Source organism: Lepidochelys olivacea (assembly GCF_965140295.1).
Source record: "Lepidochelys olivacea isolate rLepOli2 genome assembly, chromosome: 11".
NCBI classification, from domain to species: domain Eukaryota; kingdom Metazoa; phylum Chordata; order Testudines; family Cheloniidae; genus Lepidochelys; species Lepidochelys olivacea.
In genome coordinates this window covers 39,178,742-39,205,636 of record NC_140421.1, presented here as the reverse complement: position 1 = coordinate 39,205,636, position 26,895 = coordinate 39,178,742, and the positions used below count along the sequence as shown (strand labels likewise).

General features: G+C 41.5%; 2 protein-coding genes across 3 annotated transcripts in view; one reads left to right on the top strand and one right to left on the bottom strand.

The window, feature by feature from the left end:
* Window positions 1–1,126, bottom strand: part of PPIG (peptidylprolyl isomerase G) — a 36,773-nt gene extending 35,647 nt beyond the window's left edge. The window contains exon 1 of the mRNA XM_084643174.1: window positions 836–1,126. The gene's annotated coding sequence lies outside the window, so the exon portion shown is untranslated. The remainder of the gene's footprint in view (window positions 1–835) is intronic.
* A 3,472-nt stretch (window positions 1,127–4,598) lies between these two features.
* FASTKD1 (FAST kinase domains 1) lies at window positions 4,599–26,187 on the top strand. Of its 2 annotated transcripts, none has more exons than XM_084643832.1 (16): window positions 4,599–4,815; window positions 7,736–7,843; window positions 8,057–8,534; window positions 9,535–9,603; window positions 10,749–10,874; window positions 12,562–12,960; window positions 14,315–14,425; window positions 15,700–15,831; window positions 17,749–18,235; window positions 19,056–19,170; window positions 20,049–20,177; window positions 21,841–21,972; window positions 22,513–22,626; window positions 22,993–23,128; window positions 24,511–24,625; window positions 26,016–26,187. In XM_084643832.1, exons 3-16 carry the CDS (start codon window positions 8,200–8,202, stop codon window positions 26,103–26,105), a joined length of 2,490 nt encoding a protein of 829 aa, XP_084499958.1. In that variant the 5' UTR covers window positions 4,599–4,815; window positions 7,736–7,843; window positions 8,057–8,199; the 3' UTR covers window positions 26,106–26,187. The 2 variants fall into 2 exon arrangements, with proteins under 2 accessions (XP_084499958.1, XP_084499959.1); XM_084643833.1 differs by lacking the exon at window positions 4,599–4,815 and adding an exon at window positions 5,991–6,162.
* Window positions 26,188–26,895: the final 708 nt, after the last annotated feature.

Below are 26,895 nucleotides of genomic sequence, written 5' to 3'. Positions count from 1 at the left end.
TACATATGCAGTATTCATTATTTTCAGTTCATTAATGCCTGCAAACAAAATGAGTCTGTAACTGATGTCATAGATTTTTTTTTTATATTTTTTTTAATGGCTATGTACAGAGTTGGGACAGCCCTTCAAACTAGAAGACGGAGAGTGGACCCTCCAGCCAGCCATGGAGCACCCTTCAAAGCAACATCCCCTGTTCCAGAGGCCTGCAGGGAAGGAGGCCATGTGGCAAGCAGAGTCTGGTGATTTTGCCTGCTAGGGGAGAAGAGAGAGGATCCATTCAAACTCTGGAGCAGGCATGGAACACGGCCCCCTGCGTGTACCAGCAGCTGGAATTTTCACTAATGATTTATGTCTGGAGGACTGAAAGTGTGGCCAGCAGCACATCACCAACGTGCGTGGAGAAAAGGCTCTTGTCCTGCCCCAAGGAGCTGATTTTTTTTAAAGCCATTCACAATACCCCATTTGTAACTAATCCCACCCCACTTGGATCTCGCCCATGACCCTCCACACCTCTAACTTCCCTCCAATTTGCAGTTTATTCCCTGCCACTCAACGCCCCCTTTCTTCTCACACCAAACCGGACCACAAGACCGACCTCGTCTCCCCTAGGGCTGGGTCACCCCCACCCTTTCCCCAAGCCCGTCACGGGCAGGCTGAGCGCCCCCGGAGGGCTAAAGCCCCTGCGGCCCAACGAGGGGTGGGCCCCTTCCCGTGACGGAGCGGGTAACTCCCGCCCCTTGGTGGGGGTGTAGGCCCCGGCCCCCACTATGGCGCGGAGGCCCTCGCCCGCATGGGGCTCGGCGGGGCAGACTCCCCGCAGCGCCCCAGCACTCACCCGCTCGCGGCCCGGCTCGCGGCCCGCGCTCCTACTGCCTCGCCGCCGCCGCCGCCATGTTAGAAGCTGGTGCGGCACAGACTGCGTCAGTAGAGGAGAGGGCGGGAGCAGGGAACCCCAGAGGCGGCGTTGGGTGGAGGCTGACCGGACGGGCGCCGGCGGGGTGCGTGCAACGGTCGCGGTAAACCCCGACCCGGCTGCGCTGAGGCGGCCAACTCGGCCGCTCGGAGCCCACAGTCGTTAGGGGGGCCGCTCCCCGCCTCCTTCCGCCGTCAGAGCTGCTCCGCCCCCTCGTCCACTCCACTCGGCTAGGCCGCCTGCCTGTGCCTGAGCTCAGCCCTGAGCCCCGTGCCCCGAGCTAGCCGAGGGCCTCAGACCTCCCCACCGCGCCAGAGCGCGCGTGCCCCAAGCGACGAGGGGGGCGCAGGGGCCGGCTCTGTTCCCTGCCAGTGCCTTGGGTTGCCAGGTTTGGTTGGGTGAATTCCTGGAGGTTTCATCACATGACATAATCTTGAATTAAAGATTCATCTTTAATTCCTGGAGACTGCAGGACAGTCCTGGACTTATTGGAAAACCTACTGACCTGTGCAGGCACAGCGCCCTGTGGCCAGAATAAGGAGAGGGCCTCAGCCCTCCCCTCCCCCCAAGTCTCTGCCCTGAGTTAGGATATGGGCATAGCACCCCCAGCCACTAGCGCCCTGGGTGGTGAGAGGCCTCAGCTCCCCCCTGCACTAGTGCCTCTGTACCCCCAGAGGACACAAGACCCCCAGCTGCCAGAGTCCCAGTTTCTTCAGCGAGGAGAGGAACTCAGCCTCCCCACTCCCCTACAGCCCCTATGTCCTAAGTGGGCAGTGCTCCCCACTTGCCAGAGCCTCTGAGCAAGGAGAGGAGCCTATGCCAGAGCCCTTGTGCCTCAAGCAAAGAGAGGGGCCCTGGCCCATGTCAGAGCACCTATGCCCCAAGCAAGGAGAGGGCACGGCCCCCATGCCCCATGCCAGAGCCTCTGTGTCCTGAGCAAGGAGAGGGGCACACGCACACACTTCAGTGTCCCTCCTCATGCCAGTCTGTATGGATATATTGCATTATAAAATATGGGCCTGATTGGGCCTTCTGTCAGTTAAGAAATTAGCATGTATATACATTATCTGAATATTGTTCACAAGGACATGTGGGCAGCCTCCAGCAGGAACCTTGGGCCTGGACTCCAGTATTTAAACTGGAGAAAGGGCTGATGACACTCAGATATACTATGTGATGGGCACAAAATAAGGAACAATTATATGCACACACATTATTTTTTCTGCAGGACTTCTGCCTCATTCAGTGCACAGGATTGACCTACTCGGGATCTGGAGCAGGATTTTGTACTATTTGTACCAGTCTGGGGCCGGTGGGTCTAGGCCTGTCCCCTCAGCTAAGTGGAAAGCACCACAAAGCCTAGGCTACAGTTGAGTTCTTGGGACAACAAGATTAAGCAATTAAGAATGAGGAATCCGAGGGGGAAACCAAGCAGAGAACACCAGACAGCAGCACCTACTGCTCCTCAAAGGCATCCAAGGAGTCAGTGGATGCCATTCAGAGGAACTCTAGACAGAGATGTAAGCAAGCAAGGGACTGGAAATAAGCCCCATAGTTGGAGTGTACCCCCCCAGTCCAGCTTCCTCCTCCTGGAGTGATGGATGGCCATCTTGGCCAGCACCACGAAGTGGTTGCCAAGGAGGTTTTGCAACTTAGTGTAAGTGCAGATGGGTTGTGTGTAGATCAGGAGGTGCAGAGAAAAGTGTAGCCAGAACCTCAGTAAGACATTCTGGAGGAGCCGGAAGAGAGGTTGCAACCTGATGCACTCTACACAGATGTGCACCAGGGTCTTCCTCTCACCACAAAAGGGACAACTTTTTGGGGAAGTTTGTGAACTGCATGAGGTACGTGCTTGGAGGAGCTGTCAACTAATATCCCCAGCAGGCTTTGAAACCAGAGTGGAATACAGGCTAGCCCAAGAGCTCCTCACCCTCCTCACGTGGCAGCATGTCCACTTGGTGTTAGGGCAGGAGCAGGACACAAGGGTGAGGAAGTGGATGGTATAAAGTACAAGCATGTATAGATATTCTCTGGGCACTGTTTGGAGGTAGACCAGCTGGATGTTGTGCAGAAATCTGTGATGGGCTAGGCCTAAGCAGATTGCAGGAGGAGAAAGGACTGTCTCATGATTAAGGCAGTTGGATGTTGCCTTTAACTGGTTTGTATCCCTGCCTGTGCCACAGAGCCATAGGTGATGCTGGACAAAATATTTAATAGCTTCTGTTGAAGTGAGCACCATCCTTCCTGTGCATTGAATGAGGGAGAGGGGTAGAAGAAAATGATATGATAGTATAATTAAAGACTGTATTATAATGCTATTCATAAGGGGCCTGAAGTAGTTTTCCCTCTGCTGATACTCACACCTTCTTGTCAAAGATTGGAAATGGGTGACGTCCACCTTGATTGCATTGGCCTCGTTAGCACTACAAAAGTAATTTTCCCTCTCCTGATATTCACCCCTTCTTGTCAACTGTTGAGAATAGGCCACTTCCGCCTTAATTGAATTGGCCTCATTAGCATTGACCCCTCCACTTGGCAAGGCAACTCCCATCTTTTCATGTGCTGTGATATATATACTGCGTACTGTATTTTTCACTTCATGCATCTGATGAAGTAAGTGGGCTTTAGCCCATGAAAGCTTATGCCCAAATAAATTGGTTAGTCACTAAGGTGCCACAAGGACTCCTCATTGTTTTTGCTGATACAGACTAACATAGCTACCACTCTGAAACCTTAATTATTTCCTAACTTTTTAGTGCTTGTCTTTGTAACCTAAATAATGTCATTTTAATGTATGTGCAGGGGCATGCGCAAGGGGGGCCACAGGCCCCCCCAATAATTGGCAGGAGTATAGAACCACTCTGGCCCCAGGGCTGTAACGGGAAGAGCGAGCTCCTCCCATCCTGGGGTCATGGCAGGAGCTGACAGCTCCACCGGCCCTTGGGCTGGGTTGAGGAGAGTGAGCTCCTCTGGCCCCAGGGCTGCGGCGGGGCACACAATGTGCCCCTCCAAAAGCAGGGAAATTTAAATTCCTGGACAAGCCTTTTTGTGTGTGTGTAAAACAACAGATATAACGACTTAGTACATCATGATTGCAACATATGTACAAGTTAAACATACTGTAGGGACATTTTGCTCTTAGTATAAACTCGAAGTCCAAAGATAAATGCTGAATAGAAAAGTATTTGGGGGAAAGAAAAACAAAAAAGGCATGATCATTTTTTATTGGAAAGTCTATTTCTTCTGTGTTCTCTGACTTTCACTGAGGTGGGTCATAGGGCATTTAAACTCTGCTCAGCTGAAGATAGAACTTGTTCTCTAAGGTGCCACAAGTCCTCCTTTTCAACTTGCCCAAAGTTTGCCCAGTAGAAGGAGTCCTACAGAATTGGCAGTTTATCATAGAGCTGTGGAGATGTCAGGGTTTGACCAGCTGAAGAAGCCAGAGTGCTTGTAGTTTGTCAGGAGCCTAACAAGGACTGCATGTAACTTGCATAAAACTGAATGGATTGCAGCCACTTTCTTCCCCAATAAAGAGAAGTTGTCCATGGGAACTACAACTCTCCCAGCATGCAATGCACCCAGTGGACACAAAGTCTATCGGTTAATGATCCGCCTTATTTCCAGGAGGAGAGACTACTGATCCCAGCATTCAATGCTCCCAGTCGGGCTGAGCGGCCCGTCTCGAGCATTGCATGCTGGGCGTCTAGTCCGCACTGCTCGAGGCTGGTCCTCAGGTTTCCGGGGCGGCTGGGGTGGCAGCTCGGTGTGTTCCCATCGCATCTTGGCAGTAGGACTGCAGAGCGAGGCGCGGTTGCCAGGCGTGAGCCCCCCGCAGGCGTGAGCCTGGGGGCTGAGGCGATGATCTTTTGCCATGTGGCTCCGAAGAGCCCGGGAGCGCCACGGTGAGTGGCCGGTCGCAGCCGCGTGGTTTTGCGCCTCCCTCCAGCTGTGCGCTGCCAGGGGGCTGGGTCCCTCAGGTTCCGGGTGGAAGCTGGTAACCGGGGGTTACTGAAGCGCTGGCAGACATTTCAGGAGGGAACCAGAGTAAAACTCCCCTCCCTTGGCTGGAGGGGGGTGAATGCACCCACATGGGTACCCTGGTCCGAGGAGGCCCCACAGGGGTCTCATGGGCACCCGCCTGCCCCCACGAGCATCGGCATGGCAGGGAGAGGGTCATCATACTCCCATGCCAGTTTTCGAAGATGTATAATGCTAAATCTGGAGGTGTTTTCATGGGGACAAAAAGACCTCTCTCTGACTTTTGGAGTTATCCCCCTTTCAGATTTTAAAATTCTGTTGCAAACCATGCAGAGGTTGAAGTACCTTAAAATTATATACAGTATTCATAAAATGGGAAGTGTTAGGCCACCCAAATATAGGGCTAATTACTGTTCCTCCTGTAGTACTTGGCATACAGTCCTATACATAGATTCATCGCTCTTAAGGCCAGATGGGACCTTTACATCTTAGAAGTGCTGTATGAATACTTGTTGCCAGCATATTGAATTGCACATGGCAATAAACTGCATGAAGTTAGCAAACAGAAGGAAAAAAAGTTAGGTCATATTTTACCAACCTTGATGCTGCCTTGGCTATGACACAACTCAATAAAAGTAAAACAATTAGGTGATGAGGGAAATCCACCCTGTTGTATGTCTCTGATCTCAAAACAATAATGCACTGCTAAAAATGGTTTTTTGAATGTGCCTTATTAGTATGTTATTGGAGGACATATAAAGTTCATCCTTAACTGAGAACTTTGTGGTTCTTATTGGTTTATGAGCCAACTTTAAATGCTCAATATGTTTGTTTAATCTGTTCTGGGGTAATTTAAAGGAGTTTCTTGTCCTTTCAGTAAATCTTTTGTACAATACATAGAAAACTATGTAATAAGCCTGTTCTTTGAATAGGTTTTTGTGTGTTTGTTTTGACCAGTATATTTTTAAAGCTTATGGCAAAATAAATTTTACTCTGTACTTATTTTATTTCACTTCTCTTTGTAAAGAGTAACAATTGGAATTAATGTTGTCTTCTAGGATTTTTAAGAGCTTTGGGATAAATCATCTGCTTCAGTTAAAAGCCTACAGGAAGGAAAAAGTTTATTGGAAACTGTGCAGCTCCACCAGGCAGAGGTCCCAAGCCCTAGTCCTTGGGATGGAGGAATTTGTGGGTCTGCAGAGGAGCTGGGGGCATGGATGTTCTGAGCTCCATGGGGAAATCCTGTGGTACACAAAACATCTCCAGAGAAGGTCATCATCTCCTTTAACTCTCTTCCATGGGGCTAGTGACCTACTTTCCTTCTCGCTGTCTTGCAGCATAGCTTGTTAGCACATGAGGCAGAGCCTGTACTCGCCTCTACCCTGATCCTATGAAGGGTCAGGAAGTGTGGGAGTTATTACCGAAACCAACTAATTTCTTATTGTCTGAACTGAGGGAAATACTTAGTTTACAGTTATGTATTGCAGGTAACACAGATAAGGAAATGTTTTAAAAATTATTTTTAACCTGACAATGCACCTTTTAAGTGTTTGTGTGATGCTTTCTTAATTGTGTTGTAAAATTAGGCTAGGAAAATATCTGCATCAGTGTTAGTTGGCCAGCAAGATAATGGGGTTGTTCTAATTTTGATCTGTGCTCTCATTTTCTCAGAATGAAAGAAAAAATAATTTTCTGTTTCTTTAGATTGTTTACTTTATGTAGTTTAACAGGTCTGTGTAAACTCAGTCTCATCTTTTCTACTGAAAACCTGTCTCTCCTGAAGAATAAATCAGTTTCCCCTTTTGAGTATCTGATTTTGTGTTTTTTTTTCCCACACAGAGAAACAAGGGAGAGAGAAACATTTTTTGAAAAATGGGAAAATGTGATTTTGTAAAATTACAAAAATTGTCAAATTGACCAGTGTAGTACTTAGAATGTTTTTAACTTATTTGTTGAAAACTACTAGATTTCCAGTTTACAATGTCTCTTTATCGAGTATTGGTCTGCATTTTAGCTTATTTCAGTTCCAGTAATAAAAGTCCTATGTTAAGAGGTCATAACTGGTATAAAAAGGCCTGCATCTCAAGGAAATGAGTAAGTGTGTTGCATTGCTTCTAGAAGGAAAAGTTCAACTACACTGGAGTTACTTTTTATGGACAAGGTTATATAAAAATAATCATAAAACTCTTTATAATATAGAGGTAGATCAGAATGAATGTTTTATAGAGATCAGTACAGTACAGAATGGATAGAAGAGATAAAAGTATTTGATAAAACTGGAGTAGAAAGGAAATTGAGGTAATAAAAAAATACTTAAAATGGTCTACAACTTGATAGCAGGGAAATTCCTGTCCCTTCTGATTTTTTTAAATTATTTTTTTGTTCGCTTTTTGTACAGAATACTTTATTTTGTGTTTAAATGGAACATAAATCATGACAGATTAATTTTCTTTGTTTCGTAGAATCCCAGGTTTGGAAGGGACCTCAGGAGGTCATGTAGTCCAACCCTCTATTTTTGCCCCAGATCCCTCAATGGCCCCCTCAAGGATTGAACTCACAACCTTGGGTTTAGCAGGCCAGTGCTCAAACCACTGAGTTATCCCTCCTCCCCATTTGTTTCCTTATGTGTGCACCAGCATCCATGATGTCATGAATGTGTGCCACACTGAGAAAAGCATGTGATGGCTTTTGGAGGGTTTTTTGGGCTTTATTATTATTTTATTTTTTTAGTTAAAGGTGAACTACAAAAATGAAAATTGCAAGTGCTCCCATGTACCTTTGGAATAAGTTCACTACCACGTATGAACTGTTCAAAATAATGTATGAGTTTTCTTTCTTTTGTAGGACTGCTGTGTATTGCTGGCTTGGGTTTGGTGTGATTCCCAGTACGTGCTATGCTGGTGAAGTCAGACCTGCACCTGAAAAGCACTGAAGTCTGTTGATGGAAACAAGGTAAATCCTGTTTTTGGATGTCCAGTATGGGGGGAGCATTCACAGGAAGAATTTGGGCCTCACTTTAAGTCTGACGTATTAAGAAGAGAAATTAACTCAAATGTTTAAAAAGAAATAGTTTTAATTTTTAGCTCCTAATTATTAACTTACCTAACTGTCTTAAATCAGTACTATTACAGATACATTAGAATTCATTTATACCTCTTCCCACAGTGTCTATAAAAGATGCAAGAAAAACAAGTTTGTGCGTCTCAAAATGCCTCATCTTCTTGCTAATAGAAGCTGTTTATTATGAAAAGTGAAAGAGGAAAACATCTTTCTGGACATCTTAAAAGTAGCTTGTGGAGGTGACAAAAATGCTTTGTTTGAGGAATATTTACGCATTTGCACTGAGACGCTGCCAGTTTCGAACTCTGAGTAGTGACACGTTGCTGAGCCAGTTAAATAGCTGCACAACTGAAGATCAGGTCTTTGATCTTGTTGGAAAGAACAAAGCCAAATTATCTGAAAAACACGTTGGAAGTGCAATTAGTCTACTATGGAAATTTCAAAAGGAGAAGTCCCAACTGTTGAGGAATATTGACTATGTAAAAAATCATTCCCAGTTTCTTACTCTTCGCATTTTAGCTGAAAACAAGATAGAATTTATGGATAATGATCTCTTGGTGGATACGCTGTACAATGTATTGAGGTAAGCAGTAGAATATTAAATTTCATATAACCAATTTTAAATGAACCCTGTAAATTGCTTGTAAATATAATCTTAAACATTTTATTGTTCAGTTAAATAATATTGGCTTAGAAGTTAACTTTTTTGTCAACTTTTCTTCTTCTTGACTTTTATAGCCTTCTTCCAAAACTCATGACTGTACTCCTGGCTGTCATGCAAATTGGTCTCTTTAAGGTCCGTTAATATTCAGTCCATGTAATGAGTCTTTGGCATCTTTGGCATTGATTGTCTTCCATCCACAATGCTTGCAAGGGCCATCCTATCAATATAACTCTTGGATCTACGCTGGACAATGTAGCCTGGCCTCCCTCAATTTGTCTTCAGTTAGGGAAAACCACATTTTTGTTATCTTCTCTCATTTTAGTAATCATAGATGTAACAGTACTAGGTACAAAATTCTCAGTCACAAATGTGGGTTTTTTTCAAGTTGATAGTGTCCATTGAACTATACTTTTACATTTGGTAACCTTAATGGAGATAACTGCTAATTTAATTTTTCCAGTGAGCAACATGTGTTTGTTTTAAAAATGAACAAACCTGACTATTTTGTATTATTTTGAAATGTATTAGGCTAAGCTTCTTTTATTTAATTTCTTTTATATAAATATATCCTTCCAGCCTTGTGATTAAAACACAAGGCTGAAAGTAAAGAGATCTGGGTTTTATCCTGTCCTAGCTTTGCCATACTGACGGTGAGACTTTAGACAAGTCACTTAATGTCTCTGTGCCTCAGTTTCCCCATGTGTAAAATGGGAATACTTATCTACATCACAGGGGTGTTATGATGCTTAATCCATTAACATTTGTAATGTGCAATTAGACCTTTGGTTGGAAGGTGCCATAGAAATGCAAATTATTACTGAATATAACTCTCTTACTAGAGTCTGTGTAGCTCTTTTAAAGCATATGTTAAGAGTTATGCACCTCTGCCTGGTTTGTCTTGTCTTTAATCATTATGAAGGTTCACTGTTGAGGCCCATGATTCTCTGGTAGAAGAGCTGGTCATGGAAGCATGGAGAAGATTAGAAAGGCAAGTATTATGCTATTCTACCTCCAGAGAGAAGTAAATTACAAGCATGTTCAGCTTGAGTTAATGTCTATAAAAGTTCTCTCACACGGTGCTTACTAGAGTTTTAGACATTATCTAAGTATTTTATATCATTATTTTAAACCTCAACTATCTTTTTGGATTGTCTCCTCTTTTGAACTGGTTTTGTTTTGTTAACATAATCAAGCTTTGAGTATTGATGGAGTTTTGAATTGCAGGTGGCCAATGGAGGTGCTTAGATACTAAACAATAGAGGCTGTTGTATCTAGATGAATAAATGCAGATTTAAGATTATATTTAGATGTGTGAACACATACACCACCGACAAAGGAAATTCAAAGAGGGCATACATGCAGTTTTGTATTGATAAATAAAGCAGGGATATGCTTCTTGTCCTGCTCTTTAATGGTGGATATATCCCTCTCCTCCTCACCATCTTAATTTTGGAAAAGACTTTTAGTATAGAACCCTAGTATTTTTCCTTCTTTGCATTTGTGTTTATTTTGAGATTGCATTTTTTGTTCCTCTGTCCCTGGGTGAATGCAGGGGTTGGCATCACTCTCTTCTGTTGTCACCAACAGGACAGAATAGTCTGTCCTAGCCTACTAACTAAGACACACTGACAGGCTAGTGAAAAGCCAGTACTGCATACTAATACCCACACCAGGTGACTTTCAGATTCACTTCAGCAACATTTATTCAACATGGCAGCAGTTTACTGCATGATAGAATAATCTTAACCACTCCACTACAGTGGCCTTACTAAACCTAGGAACTCCTTCTGTACTTTACCAGACTGTGTACACACGCTTCTTATTGTCTTATTTTGATAATGAAAATCAAATTTTTTAAGGTTTAGGTTTTTAAGCTGTTCAGAACTCTCTCCTTATGGACTTCTGTTTTATTTTGGTTGAGGCATGAATGTTACTAGGGGATGACCTATCAGGAAAGCAGTTTATATTGGTCTGATTTTGGGGGGAGGGAAGGGGCAGAGAGATTGTTTCTTAATTTTAAACTTCTGTCTACTTGCTAATTTAATTATTGTATTAGTTGTTTTACCTCCATGCTTTTATGGAAAGAAAAATAATGTTTACCGTTCAGTTTTCTTATGTTTGATGTATCAACAGGTTTAGTCTGCCAACTCTATCTAAGTTTGCAATGTGTCTGAATGAACAACAGATATACGCTAGCCCTCTAACTGGCAAAATAGCTGATATTGTGAACGTGAACTTGGATTCTATACAAGACACAAGGTAATTCTGGTTCAATGAAGCTGAATAATATTAGATGCAATATGTACAGAATTATTATGCCTTGTTTATTCAATACTTTGACTTTTTATCAACTCTTCAAATTTTGGAGGAGGCAAATAATTGTACAATGGCATAGGGTCAGTCTTCATGGATGAATCCAGTCTGGGAAAATTTAGATAAGTCATCTTCTGAGTCTCTTTGGGGAAAACATGTGCAAAATTTGTTCAAGAATTTATTTGATCCTTTTACTGTCCACAGCTTGCTTAAAAGAGTAGTTTTATACTGTGCTAATGAAAAAGCAGGGGATATTACTGTACCCTAATTCTGAGTCTTACCTTGCCTTTTCTGAGGTTTTAGACCAGAGGTGGGCAAAATATGGGCCGGATCCAGCCTATCTAACATTTCTGTCCGGCCTCCTCTGCCCCCTCACAATCTCTGAGTCCCTGCTGCTAAAAGTCCCACAGTGCAGCAGGGCACTCAGGTAGGCTGCCTGCCTGCCATGGCCTCACGTCGCTTGTGGAACTGGCTGCTGCTGACACATTTCTGCGAGCCAGCTGCAGCCACTTCTGGAAGTGGTGTGGGGCCACGGCATGCAGGCAGCCTCCCTGAGCCCTGCTGTGCTGCCAGCTGGGAGTTGCCTGTGGTAAGCACCTCCCAACCAGAGCCTTCATCCCCACCTGCACCCTAACCCCCTGCCCCAGGTTAGAACCCCCTCCTGCACCCAAATTCCCTCCCAGACCCTGCGCCCCCTCCTGCACTCCAGTCCCCAACCCAAAGCTTCTTTCTGCACCAAACTCCCTCCCAGAGCCCACATCCCTCACCCTCTCCTGCACCCCAACACTCTGCACCAGCCCAGAGCTCCCTCCTGCACCCAAACTCCCTCCCAGACTCTGAACCCCTCCATTAATATAGTAGAAATGTGCAGCCCATGACAACTTACCAAAATTCGTGGAGTTGCCCCCCTGTGAAAATTATTGCCCACCCCTGTTTTAGACTCAAGTAAACAGCAGGGGATATGATATCTCCTGCCCTGAGAATGGTAGTTTTTCAAAAATGGAGTTGAAGCTAAATCGAACACTAATGGCCACTGAGAATAGTAATAATGATGCTCTCTATTTGTTTCGCATTTTTCTTCTTCAGAGCACTTACAAAATTTAAGTAACTAATCTTCAAAACATCCCTTATGTTGGACAGCTTTTGTGTTCTGGACTTACTGACCTTGAGGGTAGTCAGTTCACCAAAGGTCTACCTAGGATATGGAGAAGAGGAGAAAGGCCACGTCTCTTTCTTAATTTTCAACTCCCCCTTGAGAACTGATTTGTGTATTTTAATTTTCTTTGAGCCCAAGCTTTTGCAGTTTTTATCATCAGACATGACATAGGTTCATCCCAAGCAGTTTACATCTGCAAACGGTCTGTTTCCTTATAGCAGAAAAATCCCAACTTTTTTATGAATCCCAGCAGAAACAGAATTTTTCTTCATTTTGCTTTAATGGAGAAAATATTTTTTCGCTCAGCCCTACTTTTCAGGTTGGATTTTAAATAGCCTTCAAAAAGAGAACTTCTGCAACATTCTCCATAAAGCCTTTTCCTTGTCCATTTTCTGATTTAGTTAGTTATTTCTAAAAACGTTGTTAGGTTTTTTTAAAGCTCAGTGTGTAAGTGTAAAATTTCTTGAATGTTTTTAGGGTCCTGTCGGTTTTGATGATCAATATATCTGGTGTTATCTCACAGAGTTTTCGAGAACGATTAATACAAAAGGCTGAACTTCTGTTGGAAACAGTGAATTTCATCCATTTCAACCACGCCAGAAGGATGGTGCAGTTTCTTCGAAATGTCAGACTAACTTACCGTCCATTGCTGGAAAAATGCAATAAGGTTTTCCTTGAGAATCCCAGTCAGCTTGATCTAGAGAACATCAGTCTTATCCTTGGACTATACCAGTCATTACAGTTTAACAACACTGAATTCCGATTAGTCATTAAACAGAAGCTAACTGAAACTATTGATGATTGTAACAATCCTATGAGTTTCACAAAATTATTTGCTGCTCTAGGGCCTATGGCAGGACCAGAAGTACGAGAACGGTAAGTTTAGCCCTATTTACATCTTATTTATGCCTAGTGTGTGTGTACACACGTGCTCCCTCACACAAACTAGTACCTAATAGGATTACTGAAACTAAGACTTTAAATGTTTAAAGCTATACAAATCTTGAGTTTTCCCCATGCTCAGTATGCTATTAAAATGGATCCTTGTCTGGCCTGCTACTCTGTGTTATCCATGAGCAGAGAAGCAATTTTTTTCTAGTTGGCTTAATTTAGATTGCAAATTTGTTGTTACGTTGTGATTCAATATTGTAACAGTTTGTCCCAAAAGCTGTTGTCTGGAAGGTGGAAGGGCAACACTGCTACACAGCCCCGTCCCCATAGCTTCATTACTAAGGCTGTGGTCCTGCCCTCCACTTGGAATGGAAGTGGCAAGGCCTAAGAAATTGGGACAGCAAAATGTGTGTCTTCTCTTTACACGAGAATCACAGCAGCCTGGAGTACCTACTCCCCATTCTGTGCTGGAGAAGCAGAGGTTACAGCAGGAGACCTTCCAGTACTTATCCCAGCTGCTGGGTTGTAACTGGGCGCAGGGACTGGTTCTGTCTGCTCTTCTCATGCTACATACAGTCCCGGGGGGGGCGGAGGAGGCAGCGGGGGACTCTGTGAAGCATTGTTTCAAGCCGTCTGCAAACTCAGGCAAACTATTACATTTGGTCAGATTTTCAAACTTTCTTTGCTGTCATAAGCTAGACTTCAAATGAAAGTTGAGATTTTGGTGTGTGGGGTTGTGCCCCCTTGCAGCAACTGTCCTGCAAATGACAGTGGTTAGCTGTGCTCATGTAGACTTGTTGGTCTATGATAGAGAGTTTCTGGGCCAAACTGGTGCCAACAAAGTGGTTCTCTATTTGACCAGATTGTGCAAAAAAATTAAGTTTGGAAATTCATTGGCAGACTGATTTTGAATAATTTAACACTCTTATGTCCTCTAAAACCAGTTTAAGTCAGTGCTAGATCCCATTATAAAGAGCGTAGCATACTGGTTAACAGTGACTCACTCTTAGCCTCCTTTTAAATTTTTTTTTTCTTCTTCTTACAGAAGTAGACCATTTGCTGGCTTCTAGAATGATTTCAAATCATGTGCCCACCATGTACTCTTTCATCTTTTACCCAGTTGTTTATGCTTTTTTTACCCAACTGTGCTGAGGGAGGAAATAAAAAAATGAGGGTCTTTATTTTGAAGGAGTTTGTTTCCATTATTTTCTACTATAGTTCCCACAGTACAAATCTCTTTTCCCTCCTTCTTCAGACAAATGTGATTACTGTATTCTCCTCTATTACACAGGAGAATTGTTGGAAACTAGCAAAATGCATCTTTTCTCTTACTTTTCAGGTTAATTGCAACTGCGCTACTAATGGTGGAAGAATTTAACTGTCACCAAGCATTAGTAGTAGTGGAAACGATGGAAGAAATGGAATGTAGAAATTCACATCTGATTAAAAAGTAAATTTTTCTAATAATAATACAACATTATATTGAATTCTCGTTGTAAGCAGTTTTCACTTCCTACAGAAAAATACTCAGGCATCCTCACATATGAGGCAGAATTGTGCTCAAATTTGAGGAGGGTTGGAAGTGGAAGCTGATAAAGCCAGGATATATTGCAGTGTATATATGCTATGCTTGTGTTTCTTAGTTATGTTGTCACAGCTGGACCCAAAGTGATTCAGTTAGTTCAGGATATTTCTTTGAAATACATGTGGTCTCACCAAATTGACAATAACATCCTGAGCTAGTTTATGAATATGTGATATCTCTCAGGCTCTCTGATCTGTTGTACAATACAGACACTCAATTCATAATACATACATATGACAAGCTGCATTGGCCCTGCCCTGTCTGGTGCAAAAAAGGAGCTGATAGGAACTCAGGCTCATCTAGGTGCTGCAGGGAGGATCTGTAACAGCAGCTGTTCCAGGAACTGTGAGGAGGAGAGTGCCTGAGAAAAGGCTGTGGTCTGATCCCAGGCCTGTCCATCTGGGTTAAGAAACCCAGATCAGGAGGAATATTTTGGTATATTCTGATGTTTTGTTAAGTGTTCTGTAACAAACACACTGATCCTGCACATTTGACTAGCTGATCTGGTTTTCTGCTGAATTTTTTTCTCCAGTTTATCAGACTCTATTTTGAATTATTAGTTCATGTATCCAACCAAGCCAGATCCTCTCTTAGTGTAAACTAGTATAGTTTCACTGAAGTTGATGAAGCTATTCCAGCTTATGCCATTCAAGTATCTGGTCCACTGATTCTTATTCTCTAAATTTAACTGACAAAGTAAAAGGTCAGCACATATTTTCCTTGTTAGAGCAGTAGGAGGCGGTCTTAGTACTTCATAGTGATAGTTGAAACCATTTGGCCTAAACAAATCTTCGTAAGATTAAACAATGGAGAGGCGCCTCAGAGCAAGGCCAGAGGTCTGACCGCGTCAGACCTTACATTATAGAGATAATACAGGACTAACACTGATTAGTTGCCAGTCTCTGAGGCTCCGATCCTACAATTCAGTATGCACAGATGGACTGCTGCATCTGTACAGAGCTCCATCGAAGTCAATTGGGCTTCATGTGGATGCTGCAGTTCACCCACGCGCAACAAATTGTACGATCTTAGGTGTTGCCTAAGAGATGTCTTGTTCATGATGTAAGAAGTTCCTCTGTGATGTTTTTCCACAAAATTATAATGAAGGAATTGATCCTTATCTTTCTCATTGGTTTCAGAATTGCTTCTCTTCTACATAAGTACTTGGATAAGTACAAGCCAGTAGAGTTGGCAAAAATAACACAAGCTTTGGTGCTCCTGCATTGCCAAAATGCAGAGCTTTACACCAAATTAAGAAGATTGGTAGTTGGGTGCGTATTCTTTTTGTAAATATAACTTGATTATTACATTAAACAATTGTTACTTCACAATTGTATACAACTTGTTAGATCTTAATGTTTTACTAACAATTAAACTGTTGTAGGAATTCAAGTCTAAAAAAGCACATGAACTTTAGGATGGGAAGTGAATGTGGTTTAGACTCTAGACATAGTATTGATCTATGTAATAAATATGATCTCCATTGAATATAAGAATGGGCAAGGAGTCTTCTTACACTGGAACTCTAGAATAGGTGGCATTCCAGCAAGATCGTTGATAGCTGTTACTTTGATTTTATTAGTGTTTGTGGGAAGAGATGATGAAAGGGGCATTTCTGCCTGGAGAAATGCCTAAAAATAATCCATTTTTGAGAAGTAGGGACTCCGGTGTCAGCCCAAATGAAAGAGAAAGGAGCACAAATTAGGGTATTCTTCTTTAATTGGGGAACCTCATGCGCGTGGCCAAGTTGCTGTGCCATAGTTAACCCAAACAAAGCTAAGGGGGTTTAATGACTCTGAATAGTTCATGTTGGGGGACTATTGCTCCATTGACAAGGAGACCCTTTTAGGAGCCACAGAAAAGGAGCTCTCCCGCAATGGCTTCCCCCCATTGACCTTCCTGTGGGGGGAAGGAGCTCAGTCTGAATGGCTTGTTGGGGATAAGGGTGTCTCTACGTCCCTAACACACTGTCCAAGGTTCCTCTTGGAAAGGCCGGGAAAAGGTTAATTTCATTTCTCATAATCCAAAAGATTTCTCTTCCTTCTCCTGCAATGTTGATACAGTAGGGGTATCCCTGGCAAAGGATGTGTTAATTCCTGACAAGGGGGCTTTTTCCCCCAGAGGACCCAACAGACAGGAAAATAAAAGCTGCCCTTAGAAGGGACATCTAAGTTTTATCAGCAACCCTTAGAGCCTCATTGACTGAATTAGCTTCTCTGTGCCTTCCTCCCTCTTCCACTACTAGGAAGAGTGATTCAGAAGATGATAGAGGAGAAAGGGACTATCCTCGTCATCATCCCAGACTGATAAAGAAGGCTGTGATACTCAGACGTAGTGCAGGTGTTGGAAAGTTCTCTTCTCTGTCTCTTCAAGTAGGCACGATCTCCTCTCTAAGGGCCTGCTCTTGCATCTCAGGCAAGACTATTTGAGCCTGGCAGTTTTATATCTGAGTGGCAAATCTGAGATATTTCTGTTACGTAATATGGTTAGGCGCTTTATGAAGTCTTCCACCCTCTTGGTCTATGCAGCTATTTGGACAGAATTCTTCTACTAGTATCAAGATAGACCAACCCTAAAAACAGGCATCCCGGCTCATCTGAATTTCTTAGAGGATGGTTTAAATTTCACATGCCAAGAAAAGAAAATTTATCTGATGACTTCATTTTCTCCAATTAACACTATACCTCTCTCCTTCCTTCAGCATGTAGCTTAGTCCCATTGCCTCAGCTTCGTCTTAGATCCTCTGCAATGTGGCTTCCACTATTTCCACACCAAGGAGATGGCTCTATTGACCTCCAATTGATCAGCCTGAGAGCTTCTTTTCTTTTCACGTTTCATAATCTGCTTGCATTTAAATAGTGCTTCCTGTTCTCTGCTTCTTAGGCTTTCATGCCTCTGTTTTCACCTGCTCTGGTTCAGGTGATTCTATAGCGGTAGTTTTGGTGACAGATATTAGTGAGTAAAGTGGCAGGAAAATGTTGGTCTCACAATAAATAAGACAGTAGTCAATGCTTTGAGCTTTTACCACATTGTTGTTGTCATTATTGCAAGCTTCTGAAATGTAGATGGCTAATGTGGTTAATGCTTTATTTTTCAAATAGAATTTATATTTACATAATTTATATGCTATTTTTATCCATAAATTATATTTGTCAGTACTGATGGTTTTTCTTTCCCCTTTCTTCCAGCTATTTACAAGTTAATGTTATACCCAGTGACATTTCTATGCTAACTCGTGTTCTGTCCATGCTTCCTTCTTCTCAAGTGGATGAAGTAGTGATTAACAGAGTTGATGCAATTTTGCCTCAGTGCAACTTAAGTGATTTGAATGCCTTTGCTACAGCTCTTGTCAGATGGGTTCGTCATGATCAGTCACATCAGCAAAGCACTTCTGGACCAGGTGCGAAGCTTCTGCAAAAATTAAGTAACTGCGGGCATCAGAGGCTTCAAAAAGCCAGTGACATGGATCTGTTGCTGGAAGAACTTAGATATATATCTGGAGAATGGTTTGAAGAAATACTTGTTGAAGAAACAATGAATACTTGTCAGCGCTTGATGGACCAGATTACATGGATGAATGTACTAGAATTTTCATCTTTTTTCGTCAAAACAAACTACCGCTCTACTCCATTACTTGATAGAATAGCTTCTGTGGCAGTTCAACATATAAGCAAGGTATTGATGATACTTCAGGTGTTAACTATAATTTTAGTATGTCAGATGAGATATGTTCATTTTTAGAAGTTTGGCTTCTGATGGTATGATCATATGTGTTGCCTTTTTCCTATAATATTTTTATTACAGTGCAGTGAGTGTTATTTCTCCTCTTCGAATGGCTTTGTAAATTATTCAGTAATGGCTGGAAAGAATCAGATTAACATAATGGTGGGAATGGGATAAAAGACACAGGAGACCTACCGATTTCAAACCTGTTAATTGGCAGTTCTAGAGGTTTTACTCTACTTCAGGTGTGAAATAGAGGAGGTTTTACTCCCAGAATGAAAATTTTCCTGAAAAAGGATTGTCCTTTCTAAGAGGACAGATGAGTTAGTCTCCTTTTCAACTGAGTTGTCAATACAGTATCTCCTGGGGAGACTCTGACAGTCTTAAACCTAATGTATTTTTACTGGTCTTGTGGTACTAAGATGAAGCTAGAAGATTTTAGACAATGAAGCTGGGCATGTCTCTGATTTTGGAAAGAAGAGAATAATGTTTATATTGCTATAGCTATCTGCTCCTACTTTTGCCCTGACGCAGAGACTTTAATTTCAATACTTCCAAATATTATTCATCTGTTTTGTATATTTTAAAATATTTGTATGCTGTAAAATCTGAGGAGCAAAGGAAATCATTGGAATTTAAAAGTAGTCCATGTACTCTAGGTCTTCTGCTTCTGAATTAGTTACAAACCTCTTCGTTACAATGCAACATCAGGCTGTGTTGAAATTGATTCTTTTTCACTCTTCAAATGGTTATTTTAAAATTTCTTATCCAGATCCATCCTTCTGGAACATATGCTATTCTCCTCCCCTTCACTATTATGAATTATGATCCTCCTCAAAGTGAAGAGTTCTTTGAGACTTGCATCCAACATTTTAGCTCTCACTTAGGTAAGTAATGTGTAGGTAGGTAACGGTAGGTAAGTGATGGTAGGTAATTGTGTCAGTTACTGTTTTTCCAGGGCACAAATTTAGGTACACTTGAGAAAAATGGGAATTGGATGGCTATTGAAACATATGGATTAATTTTCTTTTCTTTTTTCTAAGTAATGTTCTGCAGAATTCATTGTGTGTTTCCATGAAAGTTCACAGCCTTATTTCAGCCTTCAGAAATCGCTCTTGCTATGGGACTAAGAATATATCTTGAATTGTTGTACAAAGAAAGTGAGAATTTAAATTAGCTGATATTCATGTGGATAAATGGAAAATCCTGTAAAAATAATTACTGTGGCCTTTCCTAAAGGGACTGGAATCAGTCCCTTAATTATTTGGGGGAGAGGAAAGATCTTGATGTTGATTACCAGAAGATAGTGAAGCAGGAAAAGATGAATAAAGACAGATTTCTTGGCTGATAGAATAGATTGAGAGTTGTATGAAAGATTGCCATGTAATGTAGTACCTTGCTATTATCTCTTCTAAGACTAGTCAGTTTCTTTCTGCAGAGAATATGCCATAATTAGGCCAGGCTTTTGTGGAGTAGGAGAGGCACAGTTCCACTTGGCTGGTGTGACAAGCCTCGCTACTAGGAACAATATATTTTACTACACAAACTGAAATTTACTGTGTTAGAGTTTTACAGCCCTCACTGGGCAAACTGGAGAAGCAATGGGCATGTGCAAGTCCGTGTGTGTGTATTTAACTCCAATCAATAGTAATGGGAGTCAGGCATGTTAATGGATGGAAGAATAGAGCTCATTAGACAATTTTCATTAGACTTTTTACACATGTATGTAATACATCCATATAAATATATGTTTTGGTTTTTAAAGGTTGTTTTGAGCCTCACCTCTTGGTGCTGCTTGGTTACTCCTTGGCTGTTGCTGAATATTTTCCTCCAGCCCTGATAAACGCAATATTTAATGTTGATTTCCTAGCCAAACTGGATGCCCAGCTTGAAAGTAGGTATTTATCCCTTAGTTTTTTATTATGCTTTTTATAAAGACTGTAAAGCTTTATGAAATACCTTTTACATTGTAAATGATCCCAAATCAGTAACCAAGTAGATTGTAGATTTAAAAAAAAAAAATACTGTTACATTGAAACTCCAGTAACTACAGTCTCTTTTTCCTTTTACTTAAGGCCGGCTTTGAGATGTGCTGAGCTCATTCTATGCAAGGGCGCTTAGCACCTCTCAGGATCAAGCTTTTTATATACTAAATCCTAAATTTCTATTTCCTCTGCAAAATCTTATTACATGAGCAGGACAGGAAGTGCTGTTTTCTGCTCTTTTCTGTCATGATGTTGTTGGTTGAGGTAGGGAAAACATGAACTCCTGTCTTGGCTAGTCAGTAAAGGAGGAGTGTCTTTTCAAATATTTTCTCTTGAATTTCAAGTATATTTTCATTTTAAGTCTTAATCTCATCTGCTCAACCAGCTGGCAAATCTGCCAACTAGCAAACAGGCTCTTCCTGTAACAGAGTGAGTTTGATACTACTAAGAATGCAATGGTTTGGGGAGATGTTTTATATTTTAATCAACCTGCTAAATTGTACCATAGTTAGTCTGTGTAGCTATCTATTTCTATTTTTACCCTTGTGCTCCTTCCCCCATCCTCTCTGTTGATTTGCTACACACACTTGTTGCATCTTATCTAAAGTTAGGCCCTATCCTGCAAAGAATGATTGTTGTTTCACAACACCTAGTTAAAGTATCTGTGTTACGTAAGGAAAGACTGACTTTTATAAAGTTTGTTCTTCAAAAAGTTCTTTGCCTTTTAGACTAACACCTAGATTGTAACCAGTTATAAACATTGCAAATTAAATTATTTTGCTTACTTTTGTCTGATTTAACTAAATTAATTATGTAGGATGTGGTACAAAATGGTGTGGTAGATAAGTATGCTAATATAGAAATTGAATTACTTCTAAATAATTGAGTCTTCCTGGAAAACACTTTTCCAAATACAACTTGATTCAGGTGATGGTTGGAATCCTTGGTGGAAAGGAGTGGGGAAATCAGTGTATTGGTTTTAAAAGACATAGTGGGAATCTGAGCATCATCAAGCATTTTGTTTAGGCTTTGTTTGCAGTTAGTTTGTCCTCGTATTAGAGTTCACATAAAATTTTCAGAGTGGTTATTCATTTCCCAGACCCAGTTTCTGTTTTGAAATAAATTATATTACTGCAGGAATCTTACAAGAATACTGTCACATGTATTGCTCAGGAAATAGTGTGGAGGTTTTGTCCACAATAGAAGACTTCCCCCAGACTTTCTCTCTCTGAAACCAAAGGAGTGAGTGCTAGTTCCAAACTTTGATTCCGTTCCCCCATACACACTTTGCTACAACTAGGCTGCTGGGCTGGCCCCCTGCCATTTAGTGAAGAGCTGATGGGTAGGAAATTCAGAAGAGATGTTTTGAATGGCTGTATTTTTCTGATGCCTTATTGTTGAATAAAAAGAGAAGGAAAAAATTCCAGTTGAGGGGTTTCCATATTCTGTGTAAGATTCTGAACGTAAGTGCATTAATGCACTGCTAGCTGAAAGGCAATTTCTCCATTAATTAAGTAGCCATTTTGAATGCCCTCCAGACTTCCTGTGTTCCAGCTGACTTTTTAAATTCAGCCCTACCAGATTCCTTAAATTGGAGGGTCCGGTTACGCCTGATGGAATTGAACAGAGCCGTGTGTCTGGAATGCCCTGAGTTTCAGATCCCTTGGTTTCATGAGCGCTATTGTCAGCAGATGCAACGTAAAGGTCAGTATTTTAGGAGCAGCAACGCCATTACTGTTGTTAGTTATGGAGGACCAACAGTTTGGTGGGTGCTACATTTCTTGTAGCATTTTAATGGGATTATTTATTAGCATACTATAAAAGCTGATAACTGAATGTAATACTTAGCACAAAAAGAAGTCAGATGAGACCTTAAAAATGGATGTCCTGTCTGTCCTGCATTGATGTGAAAATATCCTGTGGCAGTACCTGTACAAAGTAAAGGTTTACTCCAGTGTGCTTGGGCAAAATTTGCCCTCCCCCTTACCTTGTTGTGGTATGTGCCATTTATGCACCTGGCTGCCACTCTTCTCCTCAAAGGTAGTGGAGCTGCATGTAGGTTGTGAAAGGTTAGCTTACAAAAGTAGAACACCACCAACCTTAGTGTTCTGCAGAAATGCTTTCATCCCACAGTCTGTTTTGGGATATCTAGTGTAACGATTGCAGTTTACTGTGACACTATTTTTATTTCAAGCCTGCAGGCCTGTATGTTGATGCTCTAATTTGTCCATTTTGCTTTTGTAGGCAATGGCAGCACAAATACAGCACAACAGCAGATTCATAGAATGCTGGGGGAGATCTTGGGAGGAAGCCAGAATGCAAAAGTATCTGTTCTCACGCCTTACTACTATGGAATAGGTGGGTGGTTAACCAGGTTGGTGGAAATAGCCTTGGATCCACTAGTCCACAGTTAATTCCTGTAGGGGTTATTATAGGCCTGAGTCTTCTCCCTAACTCCATTGCTATATAATATCTGAAAATTGTGCCCCAAATGTCTAAGTATAATAAGCCATCCAGCAGAATGTTGCTATTTTGGAAACTGGATACAAAGTGGGTCTGAAAAAAGGCCCCACAACTGACTTTGCCCTATATAATACAAATAATATTTGTTAACTCCAGTGATAACGGTAACTTAGTTTTTCTTAAAATAAATGTTCTAGATAGTAAATCAGATCCATTTTCCTCCTATATTGATTAGTGTACTGGGTTATTGCATTTTCTTAGATTTTGAATGCATTCTGGATAAAAACAAAAAGCCTCTTCCCTATATGGATCAGAGTATAGTTTTGGCTGACTTAGTGCAGTGGGGACCAGACATCCAGCTCCTGGGGAAGAAGGGGCTACCACCGGGAGCACAGAGGTTAGTACATGGTTTTCTATACATTAGATTTTGCTAAGTAGATGAACCAAGTTTGTATATTCAGGCTTTTTCTTACCCTTCATGCTGGCTGTGGCGTCTCTTTTTAATACACACATCACACCTCCTGTGATTAGAAGTGGTATTGAGTGTGAGGCAGGAGAGACAACTGTTCCTTGTGAACACCTGATATCAGTATGTCCCCAACTCTTTTTTTTTTTTACCCCTCTTATTTGGAAAGTAAGAAATCAAAGTCTCTTTGGCCATTTGTAGGTGCACTGAATGGCTGTGATGCAGAAATTTAGCCATACAGCCCTGACTTCTCAAAGGCTATTTCTTTGCAGACCTCGTGCAACTGCTGTTGAACCTAGTGAAGTTGCAGGTGTGGAGAACCTAAAAGGATGAGGGCCTTATCCTCAGTGCCTCAGCATCCCCCCTGTAAAATGCAGCTACAACTCACCCAGAGGACAGCGCCAGGCTGTGGAGGGTTAAGAATTGTAGATGAGCTTTAGCATTCTCAGATGTAAAGGACAAAAAAAAGTATTTGGCTCTAAAAAGTCAGTCAACAGTCACCACAGCAGTATCTGAGATGCTAAACCTTTGCCTTGTGCTGGTCTTGTTGAGAAACAGACACGTGATAACTGTTAATAAACACTGACTTTTCAATGGCAACAGCACACTCTAATTAGAAGTCGCTTCCAAAAAATGTGCATGTGCTCCCATTGGGTGAACACACCTGGCATCTTGTACGTCTACGTGGTTTGATAATGGCAAAGCTGATAAGCTAGAAGGGCTTTTCCATCAGTAGTATTTTATTCTAAATGTAGCAACACATTTGCTCCTGAGCTTGAGCAGTTGATATTACACCTGTGCTGTGTTGGCTGCCTTTCCAAAGGCAGACTGGTTTCAAGTTGGCTGCCTTTTTAAGTCCTTCATGCCTATACTTAAGGCTTCCTCTTTGAACTTTGTCTTTAACAGTGTTTGTGCCGACAGCTTTCCTTTCAGGGATATTTTTACTATTCTGTATGTGCAAATCAGGTATTGCTTATACAAATCAGTAATTAAATGCACAAAAATTATGTAGGGAGATGCAACAAAAGTGTCGACCTTGAAAACGCTGGTTTGGCTGTTTTCCTGTTTTGCAACTACCAGAGGTGTAAAAGGGAAAAGCTTTTGGGAACCATCTAGCGTTCATATTTGTCTAGATAAATATGAAGAAAATTTAGTCTTGACTTAAAGAATGAGTTTAATTTTCTTTAAATTTTTAAACCTTAGTTTTCAAGTTATTCTAATGGTAGTCTGACTACAACTATTATAATTGAATAGGGGGAACATTACTAGACATCCTACTAATATTTGAAAGTAACTATTTTGTTTGTTAGCAGAATTGCTGTGGAGTTTCTGGATTCTAAAGCTTTTTGCAAAAATTCATATCACCTCAAAGGAGACACTGCAATGAAAAAGAGACACCTGGAAATTTTGGGGTACCAGGTGGTTCAGGTATGGTGCACACAATCTGTTATATCAATATCTTATATTTGGACTGGTGTTTACAATAGAATCCTCTAAGCTCTCCCCTTCAAAAACTTTATACAGTTTCTCTTTAACAGGAGAGGGCATATGTGGCAGAATGCTCTCTTGTATTTGCAGGGGATTCTCTAGGCTCTGTAACGTTGTTGGGGAAAGACAGTATTTTTCCCTACCAGGAGGAAATAGCTATGGAAAGTGTGTTGTCTAGTTCCTGTTCACTCGGACCAGCTGCAGCAAAACAAGGCAAATGATCTTGTATACCCTTCCTCCACTATAGCATAGTGGCTGCTTTGCCTCTGCTGCTCAAACAGAGGAAGTGAGGGATGTGCTACTCTCTTTGGAACGCAGCACTCCTTGGTAGATGACTGCTGCCTTCTAAAAGGAATGCCAGACTGGAACCACCTCTAAGTGGAGAGAAGCTCCATTTAAAAGGAGTGAAAGTCCATTGAAATACACTGAATCAATTTGGAAATTCTGCTCCACTTCAGTTCAAGTGGGGGCTTTCTACACTAGGCCCGCCTAATTCTCCACTAGTGCAGCTCCAGCAGTGGAAGTTGTGGGATAGACAAGGCATGGACGCTTACCACTGTGGTGTGTAGCCCAGACACAGTGATAAAAACACATGCCCTGCCTAAGCTACTGCTTCCACTGTTGCTACAAGAGGTGGAGCTGCCCCAGTGGAGGATTAGAGATCTAGGGTTATTATTCCTCCAAATTAGTGTCGACATACCCTAGAAGCAAAGCTTCACTATAAGCAGGTTCCACTCTAACTCTTGCTTCATCTACTGTAATTTGAAACAGAATCCAGTCCATGTGACTTACAGTTTTGTTCTTCAGACAGCTTGAATACCCTTAATTTTCTCCCTCTGGTATTCTTCTGACACTATATGTTACCCAATTTTTATCATGTCATTTTCTGTCTGAGGCAGTTTTTAAAATTTAAGGGTCAGATCCTCAGCTGGTGTAAATTGCCAGTTTATACAGTGGAGGATTTAGTCCTTAATTAGAAGTATTTTGACATTCGGACAGGAAATGACATGATGATGGAGCTATGCCAACTTACTCCACCTGAGCATCTGGTCCTTCATCTCTACTATTATTATATGAAAGCAAGCTGACTGTTACCAGGCAAATACATTTAGCATTAAGAAATTCCTAATATTAAAAATGAAGCATAGCCCATATAATGATCTTCAATCTTCCATATTTTATCTCCTATAACAATCTTCCATATCTTAAAATGGAGAGCATGGGTCTTAAATAAAAGGTGCCACGCATTGCATATGTGTATCTACTATGACACTGTGTCTAACAAGAAGAAATGTTAACAGTAAGTTACCGTGCAAACTCTGTCTTACAGATTCCTCACTTTGAATGGAATTCCATGGAGCTGTCATCAAAAGATGCATGGATGGAGTATCTAAAAAAGAATATATTTGAAACAAATTAATATAGAAGAGACAATCATGAATATATATTTTCATATAAACATTTAACTTTATCATGTAATATTAAATATTTTGTAACCTTAAGACATTTATTCTCCATTGAAATTTCTTTATAGGCTTGACTGAATAAGGCACTGGGAATCAGGAGATTAGAGACGTAATCCTGAGTTTATCAATGACTTGGCTGGTTGCAAAGGTCTAAAAAAGTGATAAAGTTAAATTTTACATTATTACCAAGTTATAGCTTGCAACCAACTGGGACTATGGCAGCTTGACCATAAAATGATACTACCACCTCCTCAGCAGGGATTGGGGAGGACACACAACATTTATCAAACGAAAATTTGGAAATGTTATTGCAGATACAGCATAAAATCCTTCAGAAATGAGGAATGCTTTTTGGTGTGTGACAAAATGGATAAAAAGAAGTGAATGCAGAATCTCACTAGTAGCACAGAAACATTGGGAATGCAAGAATCTTAACCAAACGTATTAAAGCAGGCTTTCTTGGCCATACTGCAGCTATTTGGTACCTGTCCATCAAAGTGGCAGTAAACTTAGAAACTAATGAGGATTTTCCTCTGGGGTGGGGAATCCTGGGCCTCTGGTGTAGGGAGGGTGGCTGGGACCTCCCTGAATATTTCTTGGGCCCCAAAAAGTAAACTAGTCCAAAGGTGTGGCACCCAATCAGACCCCCAGTCTGCACTGCACAATGTTCACATGCAACTCATGATGTGGCTGTAAAACTGTAGCTATAGAGCAAATAAAATTAAAGGATTTCCAAAATGGGGG